Here is an 11,669-nt window from a genome sequence, read left to right as displayed (position 1 = left end):
TGTCAGTGTCACTGCAGTGCTGAGAATGATCCACCACCTAAATAATACCTGCTCTGTAGTGGTCCTGTAGGGGGTCTGACCACTGAAGAACAGGGTGAAAGCAGGTTAAAAAGTATGTAGAGAAACAGATGAACTACAGTCAGTAATTTTAGAACTACAGAGTGCTTATACATGATAAGTTTTTCAGGATGAACTCAAGTTCATATGCATGTATAAATAGCTGGAGGTAATATTGTTATTGAATATTTTAAACTAGTTAGAATTTTGCTAAACCAGATTTTGCCACTGTCTCCATTAATTAATAGGAATTATAAAGCCAAGTGAACTTCATGACAGCAGGGCTGAGTGGTGATTTAAGACAATGCAGAGGATTACTGCATAAGTTGCTCCATGCTGCAAGACAGAGCTGACAAGAGCATGATTGAAATGATAGATATTTAGAGCAGCTATATTATACAGATATACAGATATATTTTATCTAATTTTACCTTTATTATTAAAAAGTTATTGTGAACATTATTTACTGATTTGTACAGCATTGTTACCTGTTTTACTCAGGTGCAGTGTGACAGTAGATGGGTACATTTTAATGTGCAGAATATAACAAATCACACCCAAAATACATATGTAAAAAATGTAGACACATCCACCAGAGACTCAGGATGTGTTGTTGTTAATAAACTAGTTTAAAAATTACACAATTATTTGAGATGTATGGGCTGTATAGTGGCTCAGTGGGTAGCTTTGTTGATTCACAGCAAGAAGGTCCTGGGCTCCATTTACAGGTGGATTCTTTCTGTGAGAAGTTTGCATGTTCTCCCCATGTGTATGTGGGGTTTTTTTTCCGGGTGCTCTAGTTTTCTCCCACAGTCCAAAGACATGCAAGTGAGGTAAATTGAAGATACAAAACTGTCTCTGACTGTGTTTGATATTAAATGTGTGAACTAATAAATCTTGTGTAATGAGTAACTACCTGCCCTGTCATGAATGTAACCATGATGTTAAAATCCTAATAAATAAATTAAAAATTAAGATAAATGTCTGAGAGACAGGTCAATAAATCAAGTGTGCTACCTATCATTTGTAATAAAATATAAGCCCATCGAGATGTGCTAACACTATTTATAATAAGACATAGATCTATCGAGATGCGCTGTCTATTGTTTATAATAATATACATACCTATCGAGATGTGCTACCTATAGTTTATAATAAGATACATACCTATCGAGATGTCCTACCTATTGTTTATAATAAGATATAGAGCTATCGAGATGTCCTACCTATTGTTTATAATAAGATACATACCTATCGAGATGTCCTACCTATTGTTTATAATAAGATACATACCTATCGAGATGTCCTACCTATTGTTTATAATAAGATACATACCTATCGAGATGTGCTACCTATAGTTTATAATAAGATACATACCTATCGAGATGTCCTACCTATTGTTTATAATAAGATATAGACCTATCGAGATGTGCTACCTATAGTTTATAATAAGATACATACCTATCGAGATGTGCTACCTATTGTTTATAATAAGATACATACCTATCGAGATGTCCTACCTATTGTTTATAATAAGATACATACCTATCGAGATGTCCTACCTATTGTTTATAATAAGATACATACCTATCGAGATGTGCTACCTATAGTTTATAATAAGATATAGAGCTATCGAGATGTGCTACCTATAGTTTATAATAAGATACATACCTATCGAGATGTCCTACCTATTGTTTATAATAAGATACATACCTATCGAGATGTCCTACCTATTGTTTATAATAAGATATAGAGCTATCGAGATGTCCTACCTATTGTTTATAATAAGATACATACCTATCGAGATGTCCTACCTATTGTTTATAATAAGATACATACCTATCGAGATGTCCTACCTATTGTTTATAATAAGATACATACCTATCGAGATGTGCTACCTATAGTTTATAATAAGATACATACCTATCGAGATGTCCTACCTATTGTTTATAATAAGATATAGACCTATCGAGATGTGCTACCTATAGTTTATAATAAGATACATACCTATCGAGATGTCCTACCTATTGTTTATAATAAGATACATACCTATCGAGATGTCCTACCTATTGTTTATAATAAGATACATACCTATCGAGATGTGCTACCTATAGTTTATAATAAGATACATACCTATCGAGATGTCCTACCTATTGTTTATAATAAGATATAGACCTATCGAGATGTGCTACCTATAGTTTATAATAAGATACATACCTATCGAGATGTGCTACCTATTGTTTATAATAAGATATAGAGCTATCGAGATGTCCTACCTATTGTTTATAATAAGATATAGAGCTATCGAGATGTCCTACCTATTGTTTATAATAAGATACATACCTATCGAGATGTGCTACCACTAGTTATAATAAGATACCTATAATTTATAATATGATAGACATAATTTTAATAAGAACAGATCGATAAAACTTAAATATTTACTACAGGAATACATTTCGATAGGGTAGGACAAATCGACAGATAGATCTATAAATCTGCGCTACGGTAGGAAGTTTCGATAGGGTAGGACAAATCGACAGAACACCGGTAAAAGTAAACAAAATAGCGCAAACCATCAGTCAGTGGATTTTATAGAACCCAATACACACACCATTAATCACAAATATCCAGTTTCAAGCTGAAAATATTAAACATAATTTGAAGTGTAATATATTAAATAGCCTAACTCATTAATGGAATGTTTTTGTTCCGACGCTACTGTACTGATGATAACCTTCTGATGATAAGCTACTGACTACTGAAGGGACAGGTAGAGGATAGTCTTACAAAGTTATGTAAACTAAGGTAGTTATTTCTAATGTAAAATATAACGTAGAGAATATACATATGTGTTAAATTGTTCAAACATTCAGAAAGATGTCCTAATTTGTTTTAACAAATGGAGAGAAATAGCCTAAATAATAAAGTTGCAGAAACCAGTGCACTGATTAGGAGGCTTTTGATGCTGTAAGTAACCTACTAAATATGTGTGTAGTGAAGCTACTTAAGAGTTTAGTGTAAACCTGACAATAGAGCACCTCTCTGTTGGGAGAACAAATGCAATTTTAATTTCAAATTATTTTTATTTCAACTTATTGCTCCTGTACAAATGTAAATACGTTTTCATCTTTATCAATTTTTTTTACCTTTTAAATCTTTATCTGATTGTTGAATTAAACATGTTTAAGTGAAGTGTTTTCTGTTAACTAACCAACATATACCTGAATTTATACCCAATAAAAAGGCATTGTAAGAGCTAGCTGCTGTTTTATTTATTCAAATTCCTCCTCCATGGGAAAAGTGGGCCGGGTTTGGGCATGAAACTCCTGGGCTGAAAAAGGGGCCCACTCCGGCCCTGATCTTGTGTAATGATTAACTACCGTTCTCTGTTCTTGTTCTTTCTTTGTAGATATGCAGTGAGTTTTAAAGAATAACCACAGTCAGTCTCAAGGAACAGTTTCTTGGGTTCGAAGGTGAGCCTTTAGAGAAAATATGCAGGCTTTTCTTGTTGAACTTGATGAACAGGTGTGATGCCCAACTATACCCATTTAATGTAACCAAATAGTTAATTGTACTTTTATATATTAACTGTAATGTTTCTGTTTTGAATTTCAGAAAATTGCTTTCAAATATTTGAACACACTTTTTTTTTTTTTTTTTTTACAGACCTCAACCATTGTGATGCACCGAAAGACTGCAGCACTTTTTAAGGGAGGTGCATGCTGTCTTAAAGACCTGCTTGGTAAATACCAATTTTGTTTATTTATTTTTGGCATACATCCATGCATGTGATTTGTGATTTAAAGTATTGTTAATTTCCATTTTTCCCCTTTTTTTAGTGTTCTCTACCAGATGTGGTTTGCTTTGCTATCATCCTTGAGGAAAATGTGGTCGTGGAAGGCATCAGTAATCTGCTGAGTGCTTTACTTCTACTGTTCAGGCTTTTTTTGTGCTTTAAATACTTAAAATACATTTGAGGTCATTCAGAAAGTTTTTCTTAGGGTTTGGAATCAATTTTTCAGCAAGGGTACAGTCTTTTAAAAATGAACTCTTAACCTCCTAACATTTGCTGAGCCAAGAGTTTACAAAACTAATGTTTACCTGTTTGGCTGTCTTGTATTTGTTCATGTTGAAGTGATAATTTCACAACTTTAATGATTGATAATTGATGTGATGCGTGACCTATGGTTAAAGAGATGTGTGTCAGTGTTGATTTTTCCATGCCGTTCCAACTTTTTTCTGATTTGGGCTTGTATGTCCAGTAGACCTGACACTTCAGCATAATGATGGACGTAAGCCTTCTTTCTTAAAAAAATGTTTAGCTGTTGTGGTATGTAAAGTAGGGCACAACTTCTAAATTGTCACCAATATTAATATTTATGCTAAAAACATTTTTTTAATTCCTAAAATTTAGAGACATGTATACAGCATGAATGGGTGCTGAATATTGATGCGGAATCAGGAGATAGCATAGACACATAAGGGTGTATAACAGTTGTCTGTCTATTTTTTATCATACAGATTAATATCAGTGGCAATTTAGCAGTTGTGTCCTACTTTACATACCACAGGGAAAGAAAGACTTATGTCCATCATTTTCAGAAGGTCAGGTCAACTGTACATACAATCCCAGATCAGAAAGCATGAAAAAAGCAAATCAAAATAAAAAACACAGAGTTTACTTTGACGTTTATTTGATGTCAGACAGGATGAACCTGAGATATTTCATGTTTTATCTGCTCAACTTTATTTCATTTATTAATAAATATCCATTCCTGCATTTCAGACCTGCAACACATTCCAAAAAGAGTTGGGACTTTCCTGAATGCTTTGTACCAAATCATGATTACAACCACCTGTTTAAAATCACCTGTTCGCATCAATATTAAGTGTTTTTTCACCACATTACTAGCTCTAAATTGCCCCCATCCCAAATGTGTTGCAGGCCTGAAATGCAGGAATGGAGGTTTATTAACAAATGAAATAAAGCTGATAAAACATAAAATATCAAGGTTCAAACTGTCTGCAATTAAATAAAAGTCAAAGTAAATGTAAGAAACACTGTTTTTATTTTATTTGCATTTTCCATACTGTGCCAACTTTTTTTTGATTTGTGAAGCACTTTGTTGCTATCTGTGTGAATCCAGTGCTGAATGTATTGCACTGGTTGATTCTTGTTTGATTTTATTGAACAGATACACTGATCAGCCATAACGTCAAAACCACCTTCTTGTTTCCACACTCACTGTCCATGGTTATCAGCTCCACCATATAGAAGCACTTTGTAGTTCTACAATGTAGGGAAACATATGGACTACAGTCAGTAATTGTAGAACTACAAAGTGCTCCTATATGGTAAGTAAAGCTGAAAAAATGACATGAATGTAGAAACAAGGGGGTGGTTTTAATGTTATGGCTGATTGGTTTATGTTGCCACATGTGGATTGCTTTTTGATTCATGTGTGGATGAAGATATTTATTTTTCATTAAAAAAATAAAAAACAACAATGTTAATCTTACTGTTGATTGTGGTTTTATGTATTTTGTATACGTCAGTAACTAGAAAGGGTTAAAATGTACACAACTTTATTACTTGAAATAATAAGTCATGTCCATTTAAACTGATATTTAAAAAAAATACAGATTACCTTTTAATATTATTTGATGCAACATAAATAAGTTTGGTACACTTAAATTCTAAATTGGTTTGAGTTTATATTACATACAACAATTTGTAATGTCTACTCAAATTAACAAGTACTAAGGACATTAAATGTTATTTGCAGTAACACAATTAAATAAGTTTGGTGCACTTTGAGTTGTACTTGATTTTTTGAGTTAATTAAACTTTGCACAGACAGGGTCTGCTTACTTAAAAAAATGATTGCAGAATGTTGACTTATTTTTTTTAGTTGAAGTTACCTCCGATTTTTTACAGTGCAGACATACTTCAAAATCAGAAGAGCAGCTGTTGTTCTATCTGAAAAGATCACACAGAGGTCACGACAAGCAAACGGTCAGGTGTCCGAATACTTTTGGCTTTTACCTGTCAGTGTTGGGTTCCATGTGACTTTCGTACACTTTATGGTCGAAAGTGTGTGGACGTTACATTCCAAAACCATGGGCACTATTAGGGAGTTGTCTGTACCCTTATGCTAGTGCTTTTTTTTATAAGATTATGAAGTGTGTCTGTGGGAATTTGTGACAATTCAGTAAACAGAGCATTAGAGAGATTTGAAGTGGGTCAAGTACAACAAAGTTGTCACACCGTGTCTTTATGGACCTCGCTCTGTACACAGCTGCAAAAATGCTAGAACAAATGAAGGCCTTTCCCCAAACTGTTGCCAAAAGTCGATTTTATACTTCTGCTAACATACACTATATGGACAAAAGTATTTGGACATCTGACCATGAGCTTGATGGACGTCCCATTTCGAATACAAATGGTATTAAACCAGAGTGACCTCTGTGTGATCTAATCTAAGGCTTCTCACAAGACTTTGGAGTACGTCTGTGGGAATTTGTGCCCATTCAGTCAAAAGATGAGAGCATTTGTATGTCTGGGCATTGATGTTTCTCGGTTGATGTTCTGGTTCATTCCAGAGCTGTTGAGTGAAACTGAGGTCAGGGCTCTGTGCAGGACTCTAGAGTTTCTTTAAGGACCTTCCCTAAACTTCCCAAAAATTAGAAGGGGTGTCCCAATACTTCTGTCTGTATAGTGTAGGTGTGGCCGAAACACCTGAGCTCAATTATTTGGAGGGATGTCGAGAGAGAACCTGACCCTGCTGTCACATATTGGCTACATTTTGTCTTTGTTATGTCTTAGATCTCATTCTGCTTAACTTAGACCTGTTGTCCCCATAAGTGGACACTTTTGTTTGCCATTCAGTGGTAGCAAAAGAAGATGAAAAATGCATTAAAAAAATCAAAGCTCAGGTCTTAAGTGATTAAGTTGGGCTGTTTGATGTATGCAAATGAAATGCTCTCAGGCGCCCTCCTAGGGGAGGCTGAACTGGGAGGGCGAAGGGCGGCGCTGTCCAAGTTTTTCAAGAGTAACAGGATTTGGGATCTGCTTAGCCTGAAGAACCACATTTCTTTACCAACATTGTGAAAGCAGTGTAAGTTTATATGTGTGTGTGGGTGTCTGGGTGTGTGTGTGTGTATAAATATAACAGCCCTCCTGAACTCACCTGTACACCCTGAGCCCACCTGAGAGGACGCATCTCCTGTAATTTACTGTATCTGATACAAACTGAGCATCAGGATGAAGGCCGTGCTGTTCGGACTCATCGCACTCGTCGGAGTCTTCGCTCTCAGTAAGACAACCACTAATAATCAGGATTTATTTTATTTATTGATTATTTTATCGATTTATAGCAGCAGAATCAATCAGGAGATCATGTCTCTTACTGTACTTCTGCTGTAACTGTGACTGAAACACACGTCTTTAAATAAACCGTTAAAGAAGTTTATTTATTTAAAACAAAACTATGTTACGATTACTGTTATTTATTACTGGGGTCACGTACTGACATTAAAATCAAGCATTAATCTAGTGATGGCTATTAAAAAACTACACACCTAAATAAAGTCTTTATTTACTGTTAGGACACAAAGTTAGTGATAGATTTAACCGACTGGAGCTGTAATGATCCTGTTAGGAACAAAACACGAGTGAGGAGGATGATACGAGTGGTAAAAATTTAGTCCTATGATGCACAATATAAATGTATCAAAAATATAGTTTAAAATATAACCTATTATTATATAATAATAAAAATTATTGTTATTACTAGTATTATTATCATTATTATTATTATTATTATTATTATTATTATATTATTATTATTGTTATTATTATCATTTTTATTACTGATAATTACTATAATTACTATTATTAGTAATTATAGTAATTAAAGACGATTACTATCATTATTATTATTACTATTGTTATTGTTATTATTAGTATAATTAATAATATGATTATTGTTGTTATTATTATTATTTGGGTCCTTGATTTATTATTATTGTTTTTTTATTATAATTGTAATAGTATTATAATTAGGGCTGTCGAAGTTAACGCGATAATAACGCATTAACGCAATCTCAATTTAACGCGATTAAAAAAAATAGTGCCATTAACGCAAGTTCTATTTGGCAATTACAAATTTGATGTGAATAAATGTACATCATACATGCAATATAACAGGACTGTTTTGACGGGAGCGCCGTGTCTTTAAATATCCGCAAGTTTGGATTGACGTGTGCGCGAGTGTATCAGCTTCACTGTAATGCGAACAGAACTGAGTGTGACTGACGGTGGAGTTTTTAACAAGACGTGAACTTCTGAAGTATTTATGTACTGAAGTCAGGTGTAAAGCTGTTTAACGATCACAATATAGTCTCTAAATCGCTGTTATGGTACTAAACAGAGAAATACAAGAACATTAACGATGCGGAGCGTCACACCTGAAGCTTCACTAACTAAACTGCAAAAGCAACACTGACTTTTTATAAAGTTTAACACGTCCAGAACTGAAGCAGTCAGGACCAGCTCTGTGATTTTAATAAGAAAATCCAACAGTAACAAAGGACTGGAAAACAAATGAGGTAATTAGACTCAAAACAAAATAGTGTAAAGTTTAAAAACCTGCACATTTGTTCACATTTGTTTTTGTTTTTTTGCATTTGTTTGTTTAAATAGTGAAATAATGTTGATGTTTTTACTCTGCCTACTTCTAATTTTCTGATTGTAACATCTAAACATTAACAGCTTATTGTACAACTGTACAATTTACTGCTTTTCATAAAGAGTGGGCAGTTGTAGCCTAGTGATTAAGGTACTGGACTAGTAATTAGAAGGTCGCTGGTTCAAGCCCCTCCACAGCCAGGTTGCTGCTGTTGGGCCCTTGAGCAAGGCCCTTAACCCTCAATTGCTCAGACTGTAAACTGTAACTGTAATGTAAATTGCTTTGGATAAATGCGTCTGCTAAATGCTGTAAATGTAAATAAAGAGATAAAATTAATATTGAGCAGAATTAAGTTCACCTTATTGGTCCGGCCCTCCACAACAGTCCCAGTTTCTTATGTGACCCCTTTGGAAAATTCAATTGCCCACCCCTGTATTACTGCCTAGTATGTGAGTGAATAAAACTCCCTTACAGTTTTCTCTTGTCCCAGCAGTTTTTAACATAAGTACATTTAGCATAAAATGTGTTCACCATTTTAATGGTAAAATTTCACTTAAAAATCCTTGTTTTCTTCTTTTTAAAAAAAATGCGATTAATCGCGATTAACTATAGGAAATTCTGAGATTAATCGCGATTAAAATTAATTTTAATCGTTTGACAGCCCTAATTATAATATAATATTATAGTGTAATTATTTGATGTTCTATATGTTTATACATTATTGTGGGTGTTTTCGTGTGTGTGTGTGTGTGTGTGTGTGTGTGTGTGTGTGTGTGTAATGGCCCTAATAACATATACTTCTTTAAAATGTTAGATGCATAATGCTTTTAGGACCAAGGACTTATTTTTTAGATCATGACGATTTACAAAAAAAAACTTTTCTATATTATGATATTATGTTTTATTTATTTATTTTTAATTTTTTGTATTTATGTACTTATTTATTAGTTTGTTTATGTATTATAATTTTTTATTATTTATGTATTTCTTCATTATTTTTATGTATTCATTATTTATTGATTGATTGATTATTTATTTATTTATTTATTTTTTATTTATTTATTTCTTTTTCTTTTTAAAGATTTGGCCCATTTTCTTCTATCCAAAAGGATAATGCTCTTATTTTTGTTCTCTCTCTGTCTCTCTCTCCAGCCGAGTCTCTGACCTGTAATTCCTGCTCTCTGGGGATGTTTGGAATTTGTATGAACCCCTCGTCCACCCAGTGCAACACCAGTACATCCCTGTGCACCACAACATCAGTCAGTAAGTGTCGTCACGCCCTCGTCTGCTGTATTTAAACACCGGTGCAAAATTATATATGAAAAATTATCCAACTGGAATACACTATATGGACAAAAGTATTGGGACACCCCTTCTAATTACTGAATTCAAGTGTTTCAGCCATGGTAATATCTAACAGGTGTAATAAATCAATGATATAAAGGGAATTATTTGCTTCCAAGTTTGCAGCAACAGTTTAGGGACCTTTCCTGTTCCAGCATGAGCGAGTTCTATAAAAACATGAAGAAAAGTTCAGTTTAAAAAAACTGCTGCCATCTTTTGACTAAATGGGCACAAATTCCCACAGACATACTTTAAAGTCCTGTGAGAAGCCTTATAGGTGAAATGTTCTTGAAATGTGCTGTCCAACAAGCTCACGGTCAGGCGTCCAAATACTTTTGTTCATATTTATCTAGACATAACGTCGCTAATCTTTCTCCTCTCCGTCTGCTCCTCAGGATTCACTGGTATTTCTGGTTTCTTCGGCTTCACCTCTCAGAGCTGCATAGATTCGTCCAATTGCAACGTCACGGTGACCAGCAGCATCCTGACCGCCCAGTACACCATCAGTCAGAGGTGCTGCAGCACCAGTATGTGTAACCCCACCAATGCTGCCCCCTACACGCAGCTCTCCGCCGGTGCAGCTCTCAGCGCCGCCCTGCTCGCCTGTTTGTGGAGCCAGTCCGTCTACTGAGCGCCTTATATACACCATCCACACTCCGACCGACCCCGAGATCGACGTCTGTACTGAACTAACGATGCTTTATTACTATTAATAATCAAACAAACGAGGTGAGGTTGCTGGTGACGCTGCAGAAAGTGGCCTTGAGTATGACTAAATGTTGTCATGTAGCAAATGATGGTACGAGGCGATCTGTTCTTCATGCTGTAATAATTCCTTAATTCTTTAATGATAGTGATAGTGATAATATCTTGAACTCTGTTTAATGTTTAATAAATCTTTATTCATTTAGTAAAAATATGAAATAAATACAATTTAAAAATCTTCATCATCTGTGTGAGGTTTTTATTAGAACATTTATAATAAATATAGGATTCAAATCACTGGTAGTGTGAGGAAACACTCAGGTGTAAGATATCAGATCAGTTAAATCACAGTTTAACAGTTTAGGAAAGGCCCTTGTGAACAGATGCACTTTGAGAGTCCGGTGGCTTCCACATCACCCCAACTTCTACCCCAGTGGAAACCAGAGATGTTCACAAGTCACAAAATATGAGTCCGAGTCGAGTCACACGTCTTTAGGCTAGAGTCCGAGTCACGTCACGAGTCTTTAGGCTAGAGTCCAAGTCGAGTCACGAGTATTTAGTCTAGAGTCCGAGTCAAGTCACGAATCTTTAGGCTAGAGTCCGAGTCAAGTCACGAGTCTTTAGGCTAGAGTCCGAGTCAAGTCACGAGTCTTTAGGCTAGAGTCCGAGTCAAGTCACGAGTCTTTAGGTTAGAGTCCGAGTCAAGTCACGAGTCACCTCCAAACTTTTCCCGGTTGTGAAGTAAAACACGAACTCGTTAGAAAGCAGATCAAGCGTTTCATTACCACGTCATCTGTGTGACGCAAACTGAATAAATGCAAATAACAGCATTTCTTACTAACAATTACAATCAGAAGCTCTGATTGGTTC

General features: G+C 34.9%; 1 protein-coding gene across 1 annotated transcript; it reads left to right on the top strand.

The window, feature by feature from the left end:
* The first annotated feature begins 7,324 nt into the window (after nt 1-7,324).
* lye (lymphocyte antigen-6, epidermis) lies at nt 7,325-10,964 on the top strand. Its single transcript, XM_062999849.1, has 3 exons — nt 7,325-7,376; nt 9,903-10,013; nt 10,490-10,964. The coding sequence occupies exons 1-3, from the start codon at nt 7,325-7,327 to the stop codon at nt 10,723-10,725; spliced, it is 399 nt and encodes a 132-aa protein (XP_062855919.1). The 3' UTR covers nt 10,726-10,964.
* Nucleotides 10,965-11,669: the final 705 nt, after the last annotated feature.

This window comes from Trichomycterus rosablanca, chromosome 1 (assembly GCF_030014385.1).
Source record: "Trichomycterus rosablanca isolate fTriRos1 chromosome 1, fTriRos1.hap1, whole genome shotgun sequence".
NCBI lineage: Eukaryota > Metazoa > Chordata > Actinopteri > Siluriformes > Trichomycteridae > Trichomycterus > Trichomycterus rosablanca.
Note: the sequence above shows the minus strand (reverse complement) of the source record. Positions and strands in the feature narration are given on the sequence as shown.